Genomic DNA, 26669 nt, shown 5'->3' with positions numbered 1-26669 from the left:
TCACTTCAGATTCTTCCTCCTTCAGGTCCCCCTCACCCGCAGACACAGCACTGCCCATGTCTTTATCTTCAAATTCTCCCTTTTCCAGGTTCTCCTCTCCCTCAGACACAGCACTGCCCATGTATTTCACTACAGATTCTTCCTCCTCCATTTCACCCTCTCCCTGAGACACAGCACTGACCATGTCTTTCCCTTCGAATTCTGCCTCCTCCAGATTCTCCTGTCCCTCAGACACTGAACTGCCCGTGTCTACAACTTCACATTCTTCCTCCTTTAGGTCCCCCTCTCTCGCAGACACAGCACTGCCCATCACTTCTCCTTCATATTCTTCCTCCTCCAGCTTCTCCTCTCCCTCACACACAGTACTCCCCAAATCTTCCCCAAGTTCTTCCTTCTCCAGCTTCTCCTCTCCCTCAGACACATCACTCCCCATGTGTTTCTCCTCAAATTCTCCCTCCTTCAGCTTCTCCTCTCCTGCAGGCACAACACCTCTCACGTCTTTCTCTTCAAGTTCTCCCTCCTCTAGGTCCTTCTCTCCCTCAAAGTGAGCAGTCCCCACATCTTTCTCAAATTCTTCCTCCTCCAGCTTCTCCTCTCCGTCAGACACAGCACTGACCATGTCTTTCCCTTCGTATTCTGCCTCCTCCAGCTCCTCCTGTCCCTCAGACACAGCACTCCCAATATCTTTCATGTCATATTCTCTCTCCTCCAGGTTCTCCTCTCCTGCAGACACAGCACTGCCCATGTCTTTATCTTCTAGTTCTCTGTTATCCAGCTTCTCCTCTCCCTCAAACACATCACTCCCCATGACTTTCCCTTCAAATTCTCCCTCCTCCGCATTCTCCTCTCCTGCACAGACAGCACTGCCCATGTCTTTCACTTCAAATTTTCTCTCTTCCAGCTTCTCCTCTCCCTCAGACACAGTACTCCCTATATCTTTCACGTCAAATTCTTCCACCTCCAAGTTCTCCTCTCCTGCAGACACAACATTTCTCACATCTTTCTCTTCAAGTTCTCCCTCCTCTAGTTCCTTCTCTCCCTCAAAGAGAGCAGTCCCCAGCTCTTTCTCAAATTCTTCCTCCTCCATGTTCTCCTCTCCCTCAGACACTGCACTGCCCATATCTTTTGCTTCAAATTCTCCCTTATCCAGGTTTTCCTCTCTCTCAGACACAGCACTCCCCACAACTTTCCCACGTTCTCCCTCCTCCAGGTTCTCGTCTCCTGCAGACACAGCACCTCTCACGTCTTTCTCTTCAAGTTCTCCCTCCTCCAGCTTCTCCTCACCCTCTGACTCTTCTATCTCAGTGTCCTCGTCATCACTCTCAGAGAGGTCCTCAGCTCCCCCCAGCCCCTCGGGCTGCATTCTGCCTTCCTCCCGGCCAAGGTTATCCCCTCCCCCTGACAGCTCCTCTTCCCCAGTTTCCTGCTCTTCGAGATCTGCCTCGCTCTCCATCCCCTCCACCAGAACATCCTGTTCCCCACGTGCCAGCTCTGTGCCAAGTTCCCTTCCTTTCCCTGTCACCTGTCTTTTAGGATGTCCTTCTGCCATGGCACTCTCTTCAGGAGCAGATTCCTCCACCACAAGCTGACCCTCTGCCTGCAGCACAGCCAGGATTTCCTCCTGCGGCAGCAAATCTCCCACCCATTCTACTTCTTCTCCTGCCTCTTTGGTGCAAAATTCTCCTTCCTCTTCAATAAAATCTGCCTTCTCAAGTGCTTGAGTTTCCTCTACCCTCTGCCCTTCTTGTGACACTTTTTCTTCTGCTTCCTGCACATCAAGTGTTCTTGTTCCTTCTGCCAAGAATGTTCCATCTGGTGCTATTAAAAAATAATAAAAACAATAGTTTAATTGAGAATTGTGTTAGTGTTAAGGCTGTTTTACAGGGTTATTATTAAAGAGGCTACCTCTCCCAAGCAATGAGGGGACATCAGCATGGTGACAAGAAGAAAGCTTGCTGTGCTACTTCTCATCATGCACCTTTGCTCTGACTACATTTCTAGTGCTGCTGTTCTGACGCCTGGCATAACTAGTTTAAGCCAAAATGCCGACGCATGACCATCTTTCAACTCTGACAGCTCTGCCTGCCCTCTGAACTATCCCCAGAGACGAGAAGGAACCTCCAGCCTCCTGTATACACTCTCCAGATGAAAGACAACACACCTTACAAGAGTGTGCTCTTAGGCTACATAGAGGAAGGAGGTCAAAAGGCTCCCAGCTGACCAGAAAAACAAACTTAGAACACCCTGGATTCATGTGCCAAAGTAAAGAACGTGCACAACTAGCAATTTAAAAACAATAGAGATGGCCTGTTCCTGCCAGCTGCTAGACCCTTAGAGGATGGCAGAAGGAAAAGGAAGAGCAGCAGTGCAGACTGAAGTCAGTTTTAACCTGTGGGTTTCTTCGCTTTTCAGACTCACTGCTGCTGGGGAGTAGAAGCTTAAGGTGACCTTCCAGGACGGCTCCCAGCAATGAACGGCTCAGGGTGCAGGGACCAGAAAGGTTCTTGGAGGGAACCAAGACCAAGCTCACTGCCGATTAGGCCAACTGCTCACCGGGGGATGAGCTTGGGAGACAAACGGGGCACAGCACGGAGATGGAGGCTGCAGCTCAGCTTCCCTCCTCATCTGCCAGTCCCACCCTGCCTGTCCTGGACATTTGCCTCCCCAGGAGCCCCCAAACTCCCTGCAAGCAAAGGGAAACTTGCTAGGCTCCTGCCTTCCACAGCTGTTTTCTTGACTGGCAGCCAGTTTTTCATGGCCTGCATTCTTTACCTAGGACCATTACAGCTACCAACAAAGCAGTTATTTACTGTGATACAGGTTAACTACACATGACTACAGAAGCCAGCGAGTCAACACCAAATTTTATACGAGTTAGGAAAGAGCAGACGTAGCGTTTGATAGACTAGAAAGGAAAGGGAAAGGGCAAGCACTTCTAGAAAAAGACTTCAGATTAATTAGATTTCATCCCTGCTCAACAGCCAACCTCACCTTCACTGGCATCATACTCCCCACTTGATATGACCTCTTCTTCCACATCTGGACAGGAGTCATCAGGTTCAGAATTCATGTGATCACCATGTCCAGCTGCCGTTGCTGTTTTCACCCGGACTGGACTGCAATCTTCAAGAACTACCACAAAGTTACAAAAGAGGAAGCCGGAAAGAGAAGCCATTAAAAAGCGAAAGGGGAGCAGAACTCATCCAGCTGCCTCAGCTTGGTTTAAAATTTGAAATGTTAGGGCAGACCCGATTGGAGCCATGTCAATCTTCACCAGCAATAATTCAGGTAGATTAAAACCAAATGGAGACAACCACGAAAAATCCAAGGGAAAATTCATGCAGGGGCATCTACTGAACCGTAGAGCAGCAGTCTTCCACAACATTTTCACAACGGTGAGATTGCTTTTGTCAGGCGGTCTGAAGGGGGGTTCAACATGGGAGCAACAATATTGTTTTATAGACATAAATTTGTTACTGTTCTATCAATACTTTTTCTTAAAAAAAAGGTCTATGTTAAGCTCCCAACTACAGTTCTGATGGTTCCTCAGTTCCCCAACTTCAGTGTGTGAAGACCTACACTTATCTAAAAATAAGTGGAGAAGTATTTTCTGCTCTGTAAATGCAATGCTTGTGATGCTTCACAGTCAAGTCATACATCTGACAAAACAGAACTGGCAGTCTTTCGAAACACCGAGCCTAGGGCAGGGTGACAAACACCGCTGACAATAATTCTCTCTCTTGGGACTGGCAATATCTCCTTGTCACAAAGAGTGCAGCGAGATCAGAAAATGCGCAGCAGGAGCCCACCCCAGGTACTTCCACGCTTCTGACAGACCCTGTCACACCACCCGTCGTGATCTGCCTGGACTCAGCCTACATCTGAACCACCCCAGAGGAGCACTCTGCACCTTTTGCTTTCTTCAGCGTATACAATTTTCTCCAATAAATTAGTTCTGCACTGCTAATGACAGCACCGGTTAGGAAAAACCCTGTCAGATGGGTCTCAGCAGGACAAAACAGAACAGTGCCTATCATCCTCCTCTCAACACCACCCTGAGAATGACCTTTGGAGGCTCAAGAATGGACTGAGAGCCAATTCTTTCATTGCTCTACACTCTGTTTCTTGACAATTCTTTCCTTGCTATAGAATTTACCTAGATAACCCCCAGGTAGACGGGGACAAATCACTATGCAAATTAGGAGGTCGTTCCTATCTATCATTTTTAGGATTCAATGGTTTTTCTTGTCCTTCCTTGACCTGCACCATCCCTGAATCTCAGGTAGTCTCCTGGCAGCAGAGGTGAACAGGACTGGACTAAGGATCAAACGCCGTTACCTACTTACCATTCGGACTATCTGTCTGTACTGGATAGAGGATCTCTGTTCAAGCCTAGAGCCATGAAACCGTGTGTGTTGGATGTAAGCACACAGGAATCGTGCTAATAAAGAACAACACTCTTTTCTTAGGCCAGCTCAGGACCAGATCACTAGCTTGACACATTCCATTGATACAGCATAACATTCTGTCCTCTAGGTTTGTAAGGTTCTTCTTCAGTAGTCCTTGCTCAACTCTAGTGTTGAAGAGCCTAGTGGTGAAAGTGCCTAAACTGAAGTTTCTTTCACACAAGAGAGGGGTTCCGGAGCCAAACATCTTTGGAGGCTTCAGCATTATTCAATGAACAGCACGTTACTGTCTTTACTGTCTCAATTCTGAATGCAAACCAAAACAAAAGCAACGCACAAGACAGTCAAAGTAACCCAGCAGCAACTGCCTTGCAGAGCACTAAGCAGCAGCATTCCAATTGTTTATGCCACACAAGACTATCTTAGATGCACTGCAGTGAACTGAAAGCAACAGAAACAGAACCAAAGCCTTCTGTTAAAATAAAGGGAATGCATTCTGCATTCCACTGCAAATCCAGCACACAAAGAGACAACTGAAAATTTCATCTACCATGGCCTGTGGCTCTCCTGTACGCCAGCACCAGTGCAGACAGCTGTTCTTTTATGCTGCCTGATTTAACAGCACCCAGGACATTCCCCTGTGACCTGGATGACATCGCAAAGCAAGGGCTTACATTTTTTCCCCTTCCAGATACAATAAGGCAAAGCCTTGCTCTTGTGGCCAACCTTTTATTAATTGCCCCTTACCCATACAGGTAAGGATGAAACTGCAAGATGCCCATTTTATCAACAGTAAAAATGAGGCCTCGCACAACCATTTGATTTGCTCCTCCCCAAAAAATCCACGACACAGTGAAGCAACACAACCATGGATCAACTGACACAGTTTTGATCTTCATCTGCTGCACTGTGATTCACACAGTAATTTTTGGTTTCTTTTTGGATCATTATCAACAGATTCCCCCAACCTGGCATACAGACTCTCCTACAGGTAATCAATCACGTTTGGATTTCATAATAATTGCATGACATGCGAAACCCAGCTACTGGAGTGAAAAACAACGGTCAAAGCCTTACGCTGGAAACACTAGAAAAGAAACAATAAGGCAAGGCCACGTTCTGGGTGGGTGTTTAGCTCACAGCCAAGAGAGTATTCTAGCAGCCTGGAAACAGCCCAGAACTGCCTCCCCCGTGCTGCGCCAGGACCTGCTGTGAAGGCAGACAGGCACCCTGGCGTGCACTGGTCACCCACAGCCGGGCAGAGGGTCTGTACTCACCGCTCCCCTCGTCACTGTCAGGACCCTCCTCATCGCTGTCAGCTGCTTCCAACACGCTGCTTTCCGATGGCCTGAGATCCTCCCCATTGTCCCCCCTACTGCTTGCATCCCTTTCCTTGTCTTCCTCGAGCAGACTTGCTACTGCCACAGCCTGTTTGAGCTCCCCAGGAACTTCAGGAACCTGACGCTGTACTGATGTTGTATCTTCATCAAGAGTTCCAGCGTCTTCCCTCGCTGTTAGATCTTCTGGGTTTGTCTTTTCTTCTTCATCTGCTTCAGCCTCAGAAAGGCTCGCTGCAATTTTTGGTAATATTTTAAAATATCCAACTCATCTGCAGTGCATTACAATAACTTTGCAGGACTGCTTTTAAAAAAACCTCAAACATGGAAGCTAAAAATTCCCTAAAATATGTCAACGACTCCCATTAATTAATTAAAACAAGAACAAAGAAGCTGTGTTTGAATGGGAACTGCCATTCTAAATCAGTGGACTGCCCTGTATAGGGCCAGACCAGCAAATCAATAAAACTCCGCAATTTTCCTTAGAATTAGCAAAGGGGGAGGCGCAGAGCCCTCGCCCCCTGCCAGCTCGCTGCAGCGGTGCTGTGAGGATGCTGCCTCGCCCTGAGAAGCCGCGGAGGCGCACGCTCATTCCACAGCCACGGGCAGCAGAGCAGCGCGCGGGGCCACGGGCGGTGGAGGTTCGGCCTCCAGCATCTGCTGCCACGGACCTGAGGCACAAACGACTAGGCAGCCACCGCCTGGCAACGACTCTGGCACCTCCAGCCTGCCCCGGACTCGCGCCTCTGTTCTGACGGGAGGTACGTTTAGAGTCCCGGGAAACACCATCGCTCCCAGGCGCTGACAGGAGTACAAACAGTTCAGAGACAGAACCACTCCAACGTGCAGATTACACACTGCACCAGGGGAACTGTCAGCCATTCTCCCCAATTCACTCACTGGCTTATGGTCCACAGGGATTTGAATGCCAAGGTCCCTCTTACACGCTCTTTATTTATGTCCAACTCATAATATTGGATGCAAAAGTCACATCTGTGGCACCTCGGCTATCTGGATTTCATTCTCAGCTCTGTATGCTGGCTGAACTGACCCAAGGGGCCCAACAGCTTCAGACCCTCTTGAACACGTGTCATGATATGCTGAACTAAGGTGAGACAAAATCTGTCCACAGCACGTACTCATAAAGATCCAGATCCCATTACTATTAGCGTGTTATTTCTGCCAAAGCAGCACTCAGAGCTCACAAGAGGATTCGTGTACTGATTGCTGAAACACAGAAACATAGCATCCATGCCCAAAAGCTTGCTATCCAAAATCCTGGTCTACCAACTCTGACACACACATGCTTAAGTTGAAGCGAGTTCTTCTTTGAAAAAACTACAGGTGCAAGGCTCGGCAGATGATCTCAAAGCACAATAAATGTACAGAGCATGTGGAATTTCAGCACACAAGCAGATGAAAGCTGAAGCTAGCAACAATGAAATGGGGTCATGTTGTCTTGGAGAATTTGTAAATACGAAGAACCGAAAAGACCAGCTTAAGGATGTGCAAAAAGGCATAACTAAAAACAGTGGTGTGGAATTAAAGAAAAACGTTTTCAATCATGAATATCCAGAAACATCTTCCACTGTGGAGAGCTATTAGGCACTTTACCAATCGCCTAAAAAAATGGAACTAGTAGTTGCTGCTAATGTTGCTTGAAATATTTCCACCTATAGTATTTTCAGAGAGTCCTTCATTCAAGCAGAAAGCTCTTCTTGCCCTCAAAATTACCAATTAATACTTATTTTTCATAAATTTATTATTACATCTCAGTTGGGAGAAACCCACATCTTTTTCATCCCTTCTCTCCACCTCTTCTGTTCAGTGGTGGGGAAAAAAAAAGTAGCAAGATTTCATTACAAAGGGGAAAATATCAAAAATGAACAAATAGGAAAGAGGAATGAATGATCATCACACACTGCTAGAGCTTGAGAGGCAGCTGAGTGAAGTCACAGAGAAGTTCATAATGCCATGCACTAACAAGCAGAAAAGAATGCTTAATTGTACTGATTATTCCTGAATCACAAGCTATTTCTGATTATCATGAGAGAACAAAAATTAAGATTCTTTTTGATCGCTGCAATGCGTTTATAAGCAAGGATGTTTCAAACCTAACTGGAATTTCTGGTGGACTTTTTACTTTCTATAAAAAGACTGGATCTTTCTTGCAGCTGCAACCTTTTCACAAAGAGCTGTATTGCTTAATATTACCATTGCTTAATTCACCTAGAAATACAAATGTGAAAGTAATGTTTCCATTTAACTCGAGAAACGGTTTGCACATTAGGACGGTCAAATGTAAGGAATATGAAGTAATTGATTTTGAAAGAGCAGGAAATGGAGAAATCCTGGTACATGATGACAAGCGAGAGGCACAGAAGTCAGCTCAGGATCTAACAAAGCCATAGAGGAGAAAAGTTAAGAGAGAACTAAAACACTGCCACAAGGAAAAGGCAGATCAGTTCCGACTTACTCACGACATGGTGAATGGAATGCTGCTGTTCACTGAAGACATGAGAAATTGCCTGCGAGTTTTCCATGGGATTATTGATGAAGATAATCCCACGCAGGCAGCAGGGAGAGCTGAGCTGACGGCATCTCCTCCCTCGGCCAGCACGGGCCAGCGGTGCGCCAGGGGACGCCGCCGAGGTTCTGGCTGCTCAGGGCCATTAAAGACAGCACTGCTAAACCACCAGGAGGCACATCGGGTGTGCCGGGGGCTTCTCAGATAAAAGGGCGTATCCTCAGAAGGTGTCAGTGGTCTCGGACGTCAGTGACCGCTGACACAAAGTGCTGATCTGCCCAAGTATTTAGAGCTAATTTGCCAACTGGCTCCATCTCCATTTCTGCACCTCAATAGTTCAGCAAAGTCTGCTGTGAGCTGCCACACCCTTACACTGCCCGTGGGTTTTGCCGTATTTCAGTGATGGATGGTCGAATTAACCACAGATAAAACAGCTACCTTTTTCCAGTTCAGAAGGAATTGCATGTGTTTTCCTGTCTTTTCCCCTTAACATATGTACCAGGCACGCACAAGATGTAAAACATGCACAAAATGTAAAACATGCATCAGGTCAACTTCTCTAAGCCTCAGTATGAAATAAACTAACCTTGTTCATCGTCCTGGAAGTCACTGTCAGAGTATCCATCATCTTCATCCTTCTCACTGTCAGAGACTTCCAATGCCTTCTCTGATGCGGTTTCACTCTCCTTTGCAATGTCCAAGTCGGGTTTTTTATCACCTGAGGGTGACTCTGATGTTCCATTCATTTGACCATCAATCTGTCTCTCTTCTGCTTCAATATCTTCATCATACTCTAAAATACAAGAATCATACGGTGAGACGGAATTCACAACTAATAAAGTTCTATTTAAGCAGGCAGAGCTTAACTTCATCAATCTCCTTTTGCCTTTGCATTTGCTCAGTCTTTTTAACGCCATGAGAGAATCTACGACCACCGACAGGAAGAATAAGAGCACATTATCATAAAAAAGCATCGTATTCCTCATAAATAGCATAGCAAAAATGCAGTAAAGCTACTGAATGATGCATCAAGTATGATCAATACATTAAAAACAACAATCAGAACGATTAGCCACTGACAGGAGTAGAAAAACCGAGAACTGGGCAAACTCGGAAATAAAATGCAAGACAGTCTCTTATGACAGGAGAAAATCCTCTTGCAACGAATGAAAAATGCAAGCAACAGAGAAAGCTGGAGAAAGGTAATCTACTGCAGCACAAAAAAAGACACATGTGGATTGACGTGGCTAATCAGCAAAGAAGTGGCTTACAAACTGAATGAATTAAATCAATCCAGCCAAAGGGTGCTGCGGAGGAACATTCTGTCATGGCACTGCTCTGGTACCTCCTTCAGCTCCCAGGTGAAATCCTCAGACAAATGAAGCTGACAACAGAATTGCCATTTTCACCCCAACACGGTCTGGATTCCGTCCCAGGCCACGAGCCTGACAAGCTGTAGTAGCTGACAGACAGCTCTGCTCACATCTGTAGTAAAGACTGGCCCCACGCGTACGCATTACAGAATCCTCCCCTGCCCAGCCAAGCTGCAGCGGCTGCAACCCCAGGCACCAGCGCGTAGCGATGTCAGTGATTTCCCTGTGAAATTCAGTAATTCCTCTGCCACCACCAGCTCACTGCGCGTGCAGCAGAGAGGCAACAAACCCAACTGTGCCGGAGAGCTGCCACCGCTGACACACCAGCTGTCTGTCCCTCGTGGCCATCACTTCTCACCTTTCCCATTTTATTGCCCACCCCTTCTTCTTTCGATCGGTGCTTTTAAAATACTGAAGGGACAGATGCCAGGGACAGAAATCAAGAGTACCTGATGCAGAACCAATTAGGCAGATAAACGGTTACCCAGACAATGAGAATTAAGGGAATAAGGAGATTTTTTTTTTTCTGTGTTCAAAATCACTTGCGATTCCAACTGCATTGTTGGAAGTGAGGCCTCCTTAGGCAACTGTCAGAAAGGTGCCCCCCTGCTGAAGGAAAAAGGCTTGATTAATGCCAAACACAGATCCAGGGGGACTAATGAGGAAGCTGAGTAGCAGCAGCACTGCGGAATTATGAAAGTAAAAATAGGAATAGGAAGTAGGAATTTAGATCCCTCTCTAAATCTGACTCACTCTGAAGAAGCCTTTATCATAAGAGCTGAGCCCACCGCCTCTCCCGCGGGGGCAGGCAGAGTCCCCGACAGCAACAGGGACCGGCCCGAGGTGGCACATCCTGGGCGTGCAGGTGGAGCTGCCACGCACCGTTTGATACCAGAAATATTGCATTGGCCTGCCACAAGAAACGCCCCTCGGGCAGATTTTCAGCAAGGGCAGCCTCTCTCCGGTCTTTCTTTTTAAATCTGCCGACAGAAAGGAGGTGGGCCTCAAGCAGAGGGGGAAGGTCAGCTAGCTACAACAGGCAAGGGGAGCGGTCAGTAAGGGGAAAGGACGATGGTCCGGGGGGGTCGGAGCAGAGGAGGCACGAAAGGAGGGCTGGTAGGCCTGGGGCAGAGGAACAAAGGCTCAGACAAGCCAGGACCTGGAGGTTGGGGCAGGTGTCCCCTGAGCGGTGCCTGGGGCACTGTGGTGGAGAGGGGGCGGGAAAGAGCCTTAGGGAACAGAGCCCTGCACGGCCCCTGGCAACAGAGGAGAGGAGACCAGAACACTTCAGCTAGCGCTGCATCTTGCTGACCTTTGGCTGCTACGTGCTCTTCCCACCTTCCCTCCCCTCCTGCGCCCAGCACTGAGCCTCCCCCCTCCCCAGTCCGTCCTCCCCTGCCACCCACCTCGGAGCAGGCAGCAGCACCTTGCCCACAGCCTGCCCCTGCAGCCGCCATCTTCTCTTCACTCCCCCGCACTGGAGCTCCCCTCAGACTGGCCGTCTCCCTGCCCACACCCACCCCGGTCCCTCCTCCTGCTCTACCTGTCCTCGCCTGCTGCCATTCTCCCCCCTCACGGCTGTCCCTGCGCTGTGCCCCACTTCCCTCCTGCTTTCCCATCGCCCTCAGGCTCCTGTTGCAGCCTCTCAGACCTTCCTTACTCACTTCCTTGGCTCCTGCAAAACCCTCTCGTCCTGGTGCTTGGCCCAAAGAAGCCCCACTGATTTTATCACCCAGACACAGGCATCGCCACACTCCTCGCACCAGGTGTCCTCAGAGAGGAAGCCCCAGGCAAAGGCCGAGGCCCGCAATCCCAGACCCACAGAATCCTACTCTCCCGTTTTTCATCCCCTGCTTCTCTTTTTGTCCTCCATAGTTTGGACATTTGCTTCCACACATGGTGAGATCACTAACACTGAATCTTTCTGTTCAATGCTGCTCTTTACCTGGCTCAATGCACACTCCATCTCCAATGCACACTCCATCTGCCCCGGAACCCACAGGATTTTCCTCACGGTCCTCCTCCATCTTTTTCTTGGGAGGCACTGGCTTGTTGTCCAGGCCCATTGCAATAATGCACCTATAAAACAACAAGGAGAATGGGAAGGTATCATGTTTTTCTTGGTGTGAACAATGGAAGGGCAGCAGGCAGTCAGCTGTTCAGCTCATTATCAGCACTGAAACCGGGTACCCATCTGCCTCTGTGTTGCCACTCAGACCCCACGGTTACTGATAACCACTCCCTTGGAGAAGCACCCTGAAGTTCTCAAGAGCTCCACGACCACAGGTACAGTTCTTCCTTGAAGGAGAGTGACACTGTCCCCACTTAAAGGTGACGGTTGAAGTATAAACTGACTAAAATCAAAATGATCAAAGTGTCCATTCATTCCAAGCTACGCCAACAATGATCTGTGAAGATACAACCACTGAGAAGGGCAGGCAAGTGCCAAGGCAGACCCGTGCTGGATCCTGATCCTGCTGCAACACCCAGTACAGTGATAACTCTCGTTTTGGTTTTTAATTTGTCGGCTCGGTCTAATAATGGCGGGGCAAGAGGCAGATTGAAACTGAATTCTTTTCACTTTCTGTTCTGGTTTTCCTACCCAACAGAAACCCAAACAGTTGGAAAACAAAGCATTTTGAGTGACCTGTGAGACTGCTCCTCTTGTATAAAGAGGAGTGGCAGCCTCTGTCTCATGGTTGGGAGGCTCATCTGAGAGACCAGGGCTCCTGCTCCTGATTTCACGTTACCCGCAGACACGGAGAGCCACCCTACACCACCCACGAGGGTCGGGACACTGTGCTCTATGGAGTGTGTCGATGCAATTCTGCAAGCAGGGGGTGACATTGAAACCAGAACTTTCACCGTAGCTAACCACAAGTCTCTGGAAAACCATGTTTTCTTCACAGACAAGGGTGTCTTAAAATCTTTCCCTCCCCCAAAACTGCTGTTTAAAAATAAATTACCCCGTTCTCACAATCACAAAGAAAACGCCCAAAACGACAGTTAATCAGCAGCGCTCTGCGTACTTATTTCACCAGCACTTTCACGAGAGGCAGGCAAGGGGTGTAAGTGTGGCACCCCCTGGCCACTGCTCTGCTCAGGGATGAGGAAGAGCTGCAGGGTGCCAGAAAGATGACCAAAGAGGAAACAAGGGATAAATTCAAACTACTGGGCTGCGAGGTCCTTGTGAGCAAAGCACACTCGTCTCCATACCTGTAGCAGGGAGATGCTCCCTCCACACTGACAAATCTGAAGTATCCCTGTCTGCCTCCCACCGTGGAGGGCCTCCGGTGTCTGTACTCACAGCAGCAGCTCAATCTGTCCACTGTCAGCCCGTTGAGAATAAAGGTGAGGCTGAAGGGGAAACCTCGGTGCCTCCTTGAGATGAACTGAAAGGTCTCTGCGGTCACACAAGGGATTCAAAGAAGAGAGGTTATGCTTTGCTGCCAGGCTGTTGCAATCGTCGTATCTCACCTGCATCACCACCAGAGCACCCAGCCCTCTGAGGTCAGGCACTCTGGTTCTCGGGTACATTAATTAGTCGGTAATACCCCACCTCCTCCCCACACAACAGCCGCGTCTCTCTCCAACCCCAGAGTGCCAAGCTGGACACCCCTGTGACAAGCCACTCCGTTTGGGCGCTCACAGCAACAGCAGAACAGAGAGCAGAGCCTCCCATCTCCACAAAATTAACTCCGCCCTTGCCTTACAGGAGTGGGCATCGTGCACAGGAGGTTTAGGATTCCTGGCACGGGCCCACCCGGTGCAGGGCAGCAGCATGTCAGAGCCCCCGCAGTGGGACACCCCTGGCAGGGGCAGCCGAGGCTCCAGATGAGCACAGCTCAGCACCAGCGGCCCTGGGCCCGCACGGACGCGGCTGGGCTCAGGGAACACCGGGCACCGGAAAGATGCTGCTTCTGGAGCCGTTCCAGCTGCTCTGCAAGGCACTGCTTGGCATCCAGGCGGGAGGGCACCGAGGCGGCCACCCCGCTCCCTGCCGGGGGGACGGGGTTGTACCCCCTCTACACCGGTCACCCCCTCAGGCCTGTGAGCGGGGCTGGGGACAAGAGGGGCAGGCACAGAGGACACAGCGGGGAGCCAGCCCAGCAGCCCCGTGAGCTGATCCGCGGGCACGCCGCGGTGCTCCCACAGCCTCGGGGACGAGCGGGAGCGCAGGGAGCTCTGCACCATCTTCCCACGCCCGCTGAAAACGCCAGCACAGGGGTTCTGTGAGCTGGAATGAGGGGGTCATCGGTGGAATCACTCCTCCTCACAAGTGACAATGTCCCAGCCATTGCCTCTTCCCAGGTTCCCAGAACACAATTCACCTTCCACTGGTGCTATGGAATTGCACTCACGTCAGAGAGATGGGAGTTGGGCTCCCCTTATCTACTTTTCCTTCTGGAGTAATAAGCAACATGCACCGATGTACTGTGTAAAGCCAGAAACAGATAACCCCTATTTAAGGACAATCTGCTCCTACTACTACTTTATTAACCACACAGCTCTATATGAAATTAACCTAAGCTACAGTATTTTGCTAAATTAGTTCTCTAAGTTTCTTCCACCATAATTTGCAGAAGTCATTCTAACCTCACTTTCAATCATGAAACAGTAGATCCAGATTTAGTGTGGAGGTAGATGGTATAGAAATCCCTGGATGCATATACCTTGACTGAGCTCAGCTGAAGTAATTTTGATACCACACCAACTTTTTAGCAAAAAAAAAATACATGATGTCACCAGAATTGATATGAATTCTTTGACTCTTCACCCTCACCTCCTTCCAATAGGTTGCCTTTGTAGACACAAAGGTTTTCTCCTCCACAGTGCTGCTGATAGACTGTGATTTCACTCCTCTTATCAGCATCCTTGCCCAATAAATGCAGATTTCTTCCCAGAAAGGCCATGGTGATACATGGGCCGCTGTGTACCCCGGACCTGAAGACTACTCCAGAATTCTGCAGCAGGAAAGACACAAAAAATGCATTCAGCTTCCAACTCTAACAAAAGGTGAACACAAAGAGCATGTACGTGTGGCGTACACTTGAGGCTTCCAGTCTTTTAAGATGAGCCTTGGGCTGCTTAAATTGGAAAGTGCTTTGTAACATGCAGAAGGGGAGGAAAATGTTTCAAACTGAAAATCCACTGCATCTAATTGCCCAAAATTGCAGGAACCGTGAACCGTATGGTCCCCCCTAATCCAGGGTTCCTACAATTCCCTTTTACAGGAGTCAAAACTGGCTGGAGATATAGTATAACAGATGAAGTTTTCACACCCTCAAGGCATTTCCTATATCCCTCTGAAGTTATGGTACCAGATATGGTCACAGACAGGATCGGATCGACTAAACCAGAAGGCTTTAAGTAAGAGTTCCCATGGTTTTTCTGCTCAAGCACCCTTTTTTCCCCCAGCTGATGAAAAACACCAAATGTTTTAGTATATAGAGAGATGGGTGGCACTTACATTATATATATTCTATATATTAACTTTATATATATATTTATAATATATATATTTTAGTTATGAATTTTATTTCTTTCAAAAATTTGGTGAATATTTATGCAAACTAGGTAAACACGTCTTTCAACATTAGGCAAATACACCAACAAGGAAGATTATATACCTGTCCATAAACAGAGAAGTAGAGAGAGCTGACTTACCATCCTTGGAGGTACCTCTGCCTCACTGGGTACAGCGACGGGACGCAATTGTCTCCCTCTGGTCACCCCAGTTCTCACTGTTTTTCCACTTTTTTGCTGGGGTGGAGGTGGTGTTGGTATCAGACCGGTGTTAATGATGGAAGATATATTGGTCACGTATTTTACTGTATTTGGTCCTTTTATTTCACTCCTCTCCTCCTGTGAAAACATTTTAACAAGGTTAAATAGGTTATGCAAAACCAGCCACCGAGCGCATTGAACCAACCATGGTTTGACGGCTCTTTACACCTCGTAAGACACACACTTCTACAACAGTTCCGTAACTCGGTGCATGCACTTTTGTTCATGAAAAGATTTATGTGCTAAACATTAGGCAAATACACCAACAGGGAAGATTATATACCTGTCCATAAACAGAGAAGTAGAGAGAGCTGACTTACCATCCTTGGAGGTACCTCTGCCTCACTGGGTACAGCGACGGGACGCAATTGTCTCCCTCTGGTCACCCCAGTTCTCACTGTTTTTCCACTTTTTTGCTGGGGTGGAGGTGGTGTTGGTATCAGACCGGTGTTGTTGATGGAAGATATATTGGTCACGTATTTTACTGTATTTGGTCCTTTTATTTCACTCCTCTCCTCCTGTGAAAACATTTTAACCAGGTTAAATAGGTTATGCAAAACCAGCCACCGAGCGCATTGAACCAACCATGGTTTGACGGCTCTTTACACCTCGTAAGACACACACTTCTACAACAGTTCCGTAACTCGGTGCATGCACTTTTGTTCATGAAAAGATTTCTGTGCTAAAACCCTTTCTTTTAATTTGCAAAGCAACCGGCAGCTGCTTGGGAGCGTCACCCCCATAGGTATATACAGCACTGTGAGCCGGGTACTGCTTGTAACCGTGCAGGGTTCTGATCCCCAGCAGACGGAACCCCACGGCACTGCTGCGCTCCCTCCGCTGGCAAGCAAGTTCCAAAGCATCCCAAAGAGTCTCCCGACAGTAACATCATTTGGCATCAATTACACAAGATGTGGTTCAAAACGCTTCTCTCCCATTTGTAGTGGAGGTCTAGTCCTCCTTCAGGATGAAATGCAAACAGGCCCAGGGCCCTGAGGAGCAAAAGGCACCTCTAGAGAATAAATTCCGCAAACGCCGCGTGCTCTGGCTCTGAGCTCTGCGTCATGTCTGCATAGCCTGTGACTGATCTGGCTGTTTTGGCAGCAGGGAGCATTAAGTAGAAAGTGCCAGCAAATTCTTGGAGAAAGGATCGTGCCCATCACAATACAGAGCAAATGCAGGAGGGAGCTATTCGGCCAGTGTCTGCCAGGCAGTGGTCACAGCCCCATTCCAAAACACCCCAGTCCCGTGGAACTCCTAACACAAAACCAATTACATCATGTTTTTCTAGGACAGAAGTCCAAATCGCACCTGAAAGAAACTGTGTATGTACCAAGATCATGTCTGGCTACTCCAAAAAGCTCTCATTCTCTGAACCTGACAGTGTGACTTAGCAGGAGGAATGGTAAAAATAAATAAAGGAGGTTTTTTGCTACTTTGCAGCTGTAGATGAAGAGGAAAACTTGGAAGGCTGTGTGAAAATATTCCCGAGTTCTTGGTGTTAACCAGGTGGCTGCCTGCCTCTCTACATAACAGATAGTCTATGTGGAGGGAGAAAATGATGCATGCAGAGGTTTTATACTAAAAAAGTCTCCACATTTTTCCTCACTGTGATCAAGAACTGGGCATTAGACCAGTAAGTCAATGTCTTGAAAATTAAGGGGAAGTTTGAAAGGAGAGCTTAATAAAAAGCTGATCACCCTTTGGAAGGCATGTTGCCTGCAGTATACAGTTCTGGGAGCTGTAGTACTAAAGCAGTGTTATAAAGCTGTCCCTACAATTACATTATTTTCAGAATGAAATATGGCCTCACCCTGCCGGCAGGCTGTTGACTGACTTGAGGTGCCGGGCACTTCTTTTTAGCTGTGGAAGTATTGACAGCCCCCGCTGCAGCACAGAAGGGAAGTGGTGGGAAATGGAGTGAGTGCTGCAGATCCCCTGGCGCTGCATGTGGTCGCCTGGAAGTCTAGAAAAGGAAAAAGAAAACAGCCACAAAATCTCAGTGTATAGTTTCCAGTGCAGAGCAGCACCATAAGTAAAAAAAAAAAATAAATAAAAATAAAGCATTGATTGTGATATTTGGAAGTGATGAGTGGTTCTCAGGTACCTTCAGGATATTACATTTTCTCGTCTGCCTCTGAAGAGCCAGGCCCCTTTAGGCATCTCTCACTGAGCATCCAAATACTGGAGCATCCAGAATAACTCTTGACCATAAATCCAGGTTTTGCTACTGTCTCTTCACAGTGCAGCCTTGAAGCAAACACGTGAGCTCACAGGCACGCCCAGGAACGCAGCCGGGTGCTGCCTTTTGGTGCCTTCAGCACACGCACGCTGAGAGAACGCACCACCAAAGCAGACCTACTTTTGTTCAATACTCTGCATTTTTATCACGTTATTAGTTCATCTTTTCCTTGTATACCCTTCAGAACACCAAGTCAAAAAGCTGTTCATCTGAGTTAACTTGCTGCCTTACAACAGGCAGACTCCCTGGATCGGTGCTGATGCGATGATGTCCACCATCACACATAACCACAGGCCCAAGTGTCCTCTTCCTGGAGAGGAGGTTACCCAGGACTGAAAATCTCACTTCAGTCTGCACCCACGATCATCACTGGAATCGAGAACCAGTCAAAACTGAGCCATATATTTGACCTTTGACCTTAGACGTTCGTATCATTATTTTTCCAGAGTACATTAACATTCCTTCTCTGCCTGTTAACAGAGAGGAAGAGGTTTCTGAGCCAGAGCTCCGAAGCACGGCCTTCTGGATGAGCTTTAGCCTTACTTCACCCCTTCACCTCTGTTTTCTAAGAGGCCTCCATTGCTCTCAGGGTTTTAGAACGCGCCTACAGCCGTAGCACCCATTAACAATCCTTAATGTACTGACACCGGCCTAGGCTTGGGCGACAAGGCAGAGAAAAGGGAAGGATTAAAGCAGATTTATCACAAAGATTTTTGTTTCCTCCGTTCTGATGTGCCATTCCTGCAGCATCGGCTTCTGCAGACTTCTCTTTAATGACACAACCCTGCAAACAGGAGGTCGGCCCCAGGGGATGGCGGATGGGGCAGTCAGAGCTCTAGACTAAGCCCAGACCTCACAGGCCTACGTGCACGCCTGCGCTGTGTGTGCTCACGCCAGCGCCTTCGGGGTGGCTGCTAAAACTCACCTGTTGTCGGGAGCGACCAGCGGCTTCTCTGCCAAGGGGAGGGAAGAGCCCACGATGATTTCTTGTACCGGCTGGTGGGTGCGGGAAGTGCCTAAAGCTGGCTGGTTCCGCCTAAAAGAAGAGAAATGTACGTCTCTGAGGTACTAAATTGTGGGCAAGAAGCAAATCAACATTGGCCTGCCAGCCCTAACAGCCATGTCTGAGCCTGCCTGCCAGCTGCCTCTCACTGGACAGCTGTGACACTGGGACGCCTGCTTAAGGAAGGAAAGGAAATCACGGGGAGAAGGAGAGAGACAAGGGAAAAGACCTGTTCCCACCTCTGACTCATTTCCCTGCAGCCCTCTCCAGCTGCTGATCCTCCCAAATGCAATTCATCTGCCTGTTTATGCGGATCTCCTGATTCTTGGCTTGGCTGAAGCGCATCTGCCACTTCCTTGCTCTGGCTGATGCCCCTCCCTCCCTTTTCTTTCCAAAAGCCCCACGTTGGGCTGACGACCCTTCTGGAGACAGACAGCTCTGTCTCCCATCCTCCCTTGCTCAGTCATCTGTCTTTCTCCTTTTCTTTCAGGTTAGCTACTCAGCCGAATTCACTGAACGTATGAGCTGAGGGTTAAATTACACTGCCAATTGCAGCCAGGTTCCTGTGTCCCGGCGTGGTACCGCAGCAGAGACACAGATCACCCATCTGCAGGTGTGTCGTGGTTCGAGCCCGCCGGCAGGCAAACGCCAGGCAGCCGCTCACTCACCCCCCGCTCCTTGGGCACGGGAGAGGGAATTGGAGGGGTAGAGGTGGGGAGACTCAGCGGTTGAGATAAAAACAGTTTACCAATTGAAATGAAACGAAACAAATCAACAATAATAGAAAGTAGAAATGGGAAATGCACAACCACCTGCCACCGCCCGCTGACTGATACCCAGCCTGTTCCCAGCTGGTGATCCCGGAGAAGCCAAGATCCTGAAAAAGCAGTCCTGGAAGCGAGAGAGAACAAACCCCTTCCCAGCCAACCCTCCTTTACATCCTGAGCGTGACGTTGCACAATGAGGAATGTTCTCCTGACCAGTTTGGGTCTGCTGCTCTGGCCATGGCCCCTCACAGTATCTTCTGCACCCGCCCATGGCAGGACAGGGGGAGTTGGAATGTCCTTGATCTCCTGGCAGCAACTGCACACATCCCTGTGCTATCAGCATTCTTCTGATACCAAATCGCACACTGAATCCAAACACAGCACTACTCTAGCTACTAAGAAGAAAAATTAACGCTGTCCCAGCCAAAGCCAGGACAGCAGGCGTCTCCCCTATGCTCCTCACTGAAGGAAGCAGTTTGGGGTTTTGTTCCAAAATCACCCAAGTCCAGACTCCCTTCACAGGCTGCCTTAGTCACGGCTTCCACTGGGGTGACTCTGCCAGCAGGACTTCAGTCAGTAAACAGTGCAAGTACCACAGCCATCGCTGTCTGTCATGAAAATCTCCTCCTTCCTTTACCTCATAAAGGTATTATTTAAAATCAGAAAGATTTGACATTGGTTTTCAGCTGCTCCAAGCAGCAGCTAGCTTCACAATGCATTCTTCGCGATGGACACAGGCTCCTAATAAAGAAAAAAGATGCTGAGTATATCTCAGCCAGAATGAGAACAACTTTTCCCATGTGAGTCCAAGTGACTTCATGGGGAGAAGAACTTCTGACTTCTGTGGGACTTCCGTGACTCTAACAACTACAGAACCAAGCCCTGCCTACGTGACACCAAAGCAAAGGCTTCTGAAACCTCTTTTCATTACTTACATGCTGGTTCTGCTAAATAGGGTGTGATATGAGCTCAGTGTGCAGCTGCAGTCAAGAGCAGATAGTGTCTAGAATTACTAGAAGAACTGCAACGTGTATCCTCAATTATTCATCCTCTTCTGGTTCCCCGTTTCGAAACAGAAAGAGTAGAACTAGAAACGGTTGAAAAATGGCAACAGCAATGAGAAGAGAAGCCTGGAATGGCTCATGGGCGAAAGCCTCAATAGACTGAGAGTCTTCAGCTTGGAAAACTGAGAAGGAATATGAAAAAGGTGTGTAAAACTACAAATGCCTTGGAAAAGAACAGGTATTAACTCTTTTCATAAGGAGAACAATGGAGCACCAAATTGCTCCAATTATCAGACAGCAGATACATTAATTATTGTGCAGAAATGCAAGAAAGTGCCATTTCCTACAACTCGTAATTAAATTCCACAACCAAGAACACTGCAGAACCAAAAAAATAAGTAGATTCCAAAGGAATTAGGGGTGTGAATTGAAGTTCCTGAACTGCTGGCTAGAGGAAGGAGATGGAACCTGGGGCAGGATCATCCTCTACTTATCTGTTTCTTGTACTTTTTCCGTAAACATCAGAGACAAAGCCGTTGGCTCAGCGAGCCTCTGGCCTGACCCACGGCTGTGGTTTAACCCAGGGCAAAGCTGCCGCGTCCCCCCAGCGCTGGGGAGCACTCCAGCCTTACCTTGACTTTCTGCGCCTTCTCCTTCCTGCCATTCTCCGCAGGTTTCTTCTCTGCTCCTGGCTGATGATGACGCTATCAATGTAAGAGAGAAACCTCGTTAATGGACGTTATGAGATGTCAGTGAAGGTAATAACGCTTCTGCTCTGCTTATCACCTGCCTGCTCCCTGGTTGTTTTCCTCACCGAGCCCTATTACAAAACCACTATTGATTCAACCCATTTGCATGACACCTCTGTAAGTTAACATCGGCAATTAACAACTGAGCATTTGTAAAGTTGTAGGGACCAACTCCATTCTTGAGACGTAACAGGAACGTGCCCAAACTTTGTGTTCAGGTGAGATATATGACCATGTTCCAACTACTGTTTCGACTGGAATTCTTTTAAGCCAGCTAGCCCTGTGCATATCATCCCACAACCTGATGAGAGCCGAAGGGCAGCACGAGAGCCAGGACAGCGTACGCTCTGATGAATGACGCTGCGGGCTGACAACCAGAGGCCAGCGGAGGTTTCACGCGGGGATGTCAAGCACAACGACTGTCCTTTTCCCAGCAGGACAGAGCCTTTCAGGGCACCGCCAGGGCGCAGCTACCACAAACAGTTCAGTATGAGTCCACAGCCCCTGGCTCTCAGCAGGGGAGTACCTGACATGGCTCACACGGCGCTGGTAAATGCATACCTCTCTGTCAGGGGCCTTATTAAACACGGTGCCAGCCAGGTACTCCTGTACGTATTTCAGGCGCTCCTCCAGTAGAGTATTTAGCCGGTATTCCTTCTCGGGTATTATTCTGCCACTTCTTGAGATCTGCCATAAACAAATATAATGTAACTGAGAAGGACATGACAGAACAAGGTACGTTTTTAAAGGGAGCCCAATTTCCCAGAAAGGCTACCTTCTCTTCCCAGTTAGTTACCACCTCTGCTTCTGTCACAGTGGTGGAAATCACCTTCCGAGCACAGAATTGTCGTTTCTTCGATCCCGGGGACCCCATCAGCCAACCGAAGAGGGCAGGAGAGCCCCAGTCACATTTCCTAAAAGCTGTGGGCTCAGCCTTGCTCTTCAGGGGCCGCTGCCCAAGTCAGTGGAGGGCAATTAAATACTTGCCTTCCTACTGCACAGGGGTGGCATCTGCCTGTGCTAGACAGAGTCACACCCAGCAGTGCATAAGTATTTTTTAAAATGTTCAGCACATTCACCTTTACCAAATCCTGCAGCTTTCCATTAAAGTCTTTTAAAAACATAACACTGAAGCTATTTAAATAGCTATTAGAGTCAAAGATGCTTAGATTTCACATTTTAAAAACCTCTGAGAATCGATAACCTAAGAGAATCAATGCTGCTGGGGGATATGGTGTGGGGGAGAACTTTGTAGAGTAGGGCTGAGGGTTGGACTTGATGATCCCAAGAGTCTTTTCCAACCGGAACGATTCTGTGATTCTGTAATAGGATTCTGTGTATTTGCAAACGGAAAGATTTTGCAGAGGCAAACTCCAATGAGCAAAGATATGTACGCAGCAAAAACATAAAACCATTCTGAATTTACCAAGACCTCTCCATGAAATATCTTCTTCTGCCGGGGTGTGAAATACAAGCAGACTGACAGACATTCTCACACAGCCCCAATCGTGCAGCAATACAGCGACGTGTGCAATAACTTCCTGGAACTGCACTGCTGAGCAGCTCGGGGCTGAGCCACGGCTCTCCAGTATTTACCCCGCCTCAATCCGTTCAGCCCCTGTTCCCAGATCACACAGACAAGCGTCGCGACTGCTGCATGACAGAGGTGTGCTGGGAGCGGGAGCGTGATCCTCCACGGAGCGTGGCCTCGACCCGACGGTCAGCACGGCACTCCTGGCGTGACACCCTCACCCACCAGCAGCCGCGGGCCAGCGCCTTCACAGCCCCAGGCGGCCCCTAGGCCCGAGACGTGCCCAGCGCCACCTACAGCATCTCCTCAGCTGTCACCAGTCTCTTCAAAAACCGCTCAGCTCATGGAGCTGAGCCCCAAGCCCTGCTTTACCCCTCCTTCTGCCTTTCTGACTCCAGTAGTGCAGCCGTGAGCGCCACAGCCCCGTGTTGCTGCGACATCCAGCTGAACAACGGCAGAGAACAACGGAGTGGGGAATGCTCTGACTAAACACCCCACCCTCGGTCACAGTGTGATCGTGTGGCTTTGATCTGGCACAGCAGAATTGCACGTGTTTGGCTGGTCAAATTCTTACCAGTGACAACACATACCTCTAACAAATCAGCAACAGGACTATCAGTGATTTGACTTGCACAATATTAAGAGAAACAAATAATTCTTTTCGTTTTTTCTCAGAAAAAGAAATTTTTCAGTCTCACCAGTCCTGATCTCTGAAGATGTCGTCTTATCCGGGTATTTTTGAAGTATTCACCCAAGTGTTTGTCTCTCAGGCTATCGTAGCTTTCCAGTAATCTGAAATAAAAGCAATAATACAGATTCATATAAGCCCCTTGACAGCCAGATTATTACAGCTTCATTTACAGAGACCTGTGCAATAGCTTGCTGCACAAAATGCTGTCTTGTTGAATCATGCCCAACAGTTTGTCAGGTAAATGCCCATCAGATTATGTAAAAGCAACATCTTACAGCCTCTGGAAGATTCCTATCAGAAAGAAGAGACGTCTACAGCAGACAGAGCAGCTCCGCACCGAACGGCGTAGCACCACCAAGGCACAGGCTCCAGCAGAGCCCAGCCCTGGAGGTCTCCTCCGAGACCAACCCCCACAACAGCCTCCGCAGATAACAGACTCTTCCGAGATTTCAGAGCGCGCTTCCGAGGCTTGAGAGAGACCGACCAGACAGCACCGCCACGGCTCTGAAGTGCTGTTTGGTCCAGCGGACTCCCGGGACTGCCCTGCTCTAGAGGCCAGAAGGGTTGGGCCGGGCTCCTCTCTGCTGGGCTCTTCCCCTTCCCAGAGCCCTGGCACAGGGGTGCCAAGTCCTCCTCTGAATCCAGAGCAATAAAAATGAATGCAAGGCCTCCTCAAGTCTCTTCCAGTTCCTGAGTCAATACGCTAAAGGTTCTCTAATGCGTACCTTGAACAATCCAAAGTGAACAAATTGATCTCTCTCCTATTTATTGGTGAGAAGCTGTAAGACCAACAAAGGAAGAACCGGACCACGCAGCCCATCCAAGCAGGACCCTCCCCTGCTCTACCCAAGGCACGTCCTGCATCCCTGGAAACCCAACAGAGGGGAATCATCACAGCTACCTCAGAGCAGAGGTTCCAAAAGCTGAACCTCAGGTATGAGTTGAACACAAAAACTGAAGCATCCGTAATCAGCAGACACAGTTTTAAATAGTTCTCAGCACAACCTTATCCGACTTCACCCTCTGGAAGACAGGAGCAATAACAAAGGAAGTGACAGTAGGCTTCAGTTTTTAATACTCTAAGTCCACTCACATTTGTGAGCGCATGAATTTATTGCATAATACGTTCAGCCTGACCCTTGGGCTCTCTAGGCAGGTTGTGTTTTAATTACACAACAAGAGATTCAACTCCTTTGCTTCCTTTGGCTTTACATTTAAATGCCACCGTACCTGTATGCCACATCCTTCAATAGGATAATTCAAGATACATGTCTGTTGCTAGGCTGAATTACCTCACACAAAGGCGTACTCAACAAAACAACGAACGCTTTTTAAAAAAGAAAAAGAAATCAAAAAACCCAAAGAGATCATGGATTTACAGCAATTTTATCTGGGGTTTCACAAGAAACTCACAGGTAGCCTACCAACAATAAATTAAACTTGAGACAAATGATTTAGCTCACCCGGTTATGCACGTTGGTGAAACACCAGTACTACAGCAACTGTTCTACGTTAGTTTTTAAATCCACTGTTTGCATTTGCTTTTGAAACCACCAGATTACATCAGTTGTGCTGAGGATTGACTCATGCTATCACCTGGCAGCTGCACACAGTGGCAGAGGAGAAAGTCAATCCAATTCCTTTTCATTGACTTCCTTCCATCTAACATTTCATGGACCAAACAAGCAGCTAAAATGCAACTCCCACTGGAGCAGAGGGATGTAGCAACTTCAGTTTCAAAGAAGTCTGTACATGTATTTTCTCATATAAATGATGAACAGGCTGGTCCTCAAAAATGCTGAATTAAATTCAAGGTTCAAAAGGGTACTGGAGGGAATGAGGAAATGTTTTGGGCCTGAACCAAGACCCATTAAACCACGGGAAAGAAGGCAGCTGGATGCCCTGGGCTTCGGCAGAGGCACGGTGCGGCGGGCAGCCCGAGCTCTCTGCCGGGGGAAGGCCCCTCTCGCCCAGGAGAGCGGCACAGGGCTGTAAGGGACTTTTTGAACTTTATTTGTCTCAACGTTGCTGCTTCACGACTACCACTTCCTGGCCTCAGCACCCTGTTGTTGCGAAGGAGTACGCCTTGAGGGAGATGGAAAGTGCCCAATGAATCCACAACGTCCGCCCGAGGCTGGAACAACAGCGGCCTTGGTAGCGCCCACCAAGCTACACCTGCGCGCAGGCCGGGTAGGCGGCGTGAGACGGTAGGCAGTGAGGAAGCAGGTCGACCCCCGCCAGCAAGACCACCGTGACCACCTGGGCATGCACGCATGGAGGACCATGGGGCGGCACACATCACAACAAGCCCCCGTGGAAACGGGCAGACTTTTGGAGAAATCGTGGGGACGGGCCACTATAAAAGGACTGTGTACTCCTCTCTCAGGATGCTGATGCTTCTTGGGAACTCCGACGGAGCCAGGAATGTGGAACATCATCATCGGCACTGAGAACGAGCCGACGGAACATCGCTGGATCCCTGGTCGTGGTGGTGGTAATTAGTTGCACCTCGACCGCTTTCTTGCTTCAGAATTCTGACTTTCTCCTCTCTTTTGCTCTCTGTCCTATCGCTCTTATCAGTTGTTATAAAAAATATAGTTCATAAGGTTGTACGGCATCTGACCTCGCTTGTGTCTTAATCTTGCTCTTGGGATCGTTTAAGAACCCTCCCCGATATCGGATCGGGACAAGGGCCACCGCACAGAACATGCCGGGCACTGGCGCCGGCACAGCATGGACCTGGGCTCATTGCTGGCTCCACAGAGCAACGCAGCCTGAGGCTTGTGCAGCACCTCCCCAAGAGCAAGTTATCTGAGAAACGTCACGAGTTTCCTAACTCGATGACTGTCAGAAACAAGCTCTTGAGCAAAGCAGACCCCTGGTCTCATTTAGTCCTCTGCTCCTGCACGTGTTACCAACAAAAGGATAACAGAAGCTCACGTCTGAGAAGTTTTCTTCCAGAGATTTAAATATTTAAGAACTATATACAAATGTCACCCTTGGATGTACACTGTTTGTTCCTGATGTTTTTTGTTGTTTGTTTTTTTTTTTTACTTTGCTCAAAATCCTCCTTCACTTGCATCTAAATTTGAGTAGAGTTCTCCAAATTCATGCCAAATCCAGACTGATTCAAGTGAAGCAATCTCCTCAAAATTCTTCAGCAGGGATGTTCCAGATGTGGCACTTTTACTACAGAGTCGCTGAGAAATGGTGACATCCCATTTTAACAATGCCTTTTCAATGGGCATCCAC

At 48.5% G+C, this 26669-nt stretch overlaps 1 protein-coding gene across 1 annotated transcript in view; it reads right to left on the bottom strand.

The window, feature by feature from the left end:
• LOC141971173 (uncharacterized) overlaps positions 1-25855 on the bottom strand; it is a 47528-nt gene extending 21673 nt beyond the window's left edge. The window contains exons 1-14 of the mRNA XM_074928335.1: positions 25593-25855; positions 23425-23518; positions 21757-21882; positions 21079-21150; positions 20155-20183; positions 18598-18708; positions 17249-17396; positions 14427-14607; positions 12860-13046; positions 11589-11722; positions 8857-9063; positions 5684-5977; positions 2992-3132; positions 1285-1818 (exon numbers count right to left, since the gene is read on the bottom strand). Coding sequence (XP_074784436.1) covers positions 1285-1818; positions 2992-3132; positions 5684-5977; positions 8857-9063; positions 11589-11722; positions 12860-13046; positions 14427-14607; positions 17249-17396; positions 18598-18708; positions 20155-20183; positions 21079-21150; positions 21757-21882; positions 23425-23518; positions 25593-25855 — 2521 coding nt within the window. The remainder of the gene's footprint in view (positions 1-1284; positions 1819-2991; positions 3133-5683; positions 5978-8856; positions 9064-11588; positions 11723-12859; positions 13047-14426; positions 14608-17248; positions 17397-18597; positions 18709-20154; positions 20184-21078; positions 21151-21756; positions 21883-23424; positions 23519-25592) is intronic.
• Positions 25856-26669: the final 814 nt, after the last annotated feature.

The sequence above is a fragment of the Athene noctua genome, chromosome 28 (assembly GCF_965140245.1).
Source record: "Athene noctua chromosome 28, bAthNoc1.hap1.1, whole genome shotgun sequence".
NCBI lineage: Eukaryota > Metazoa > Chordata > Aves > Strigiformes > Strigidae > Athene > Athene noctua.
Note: the sequence above shows the minus strand (reverse complement) of the source record. Positions and strands in the feature narration are given on the sequence as shown.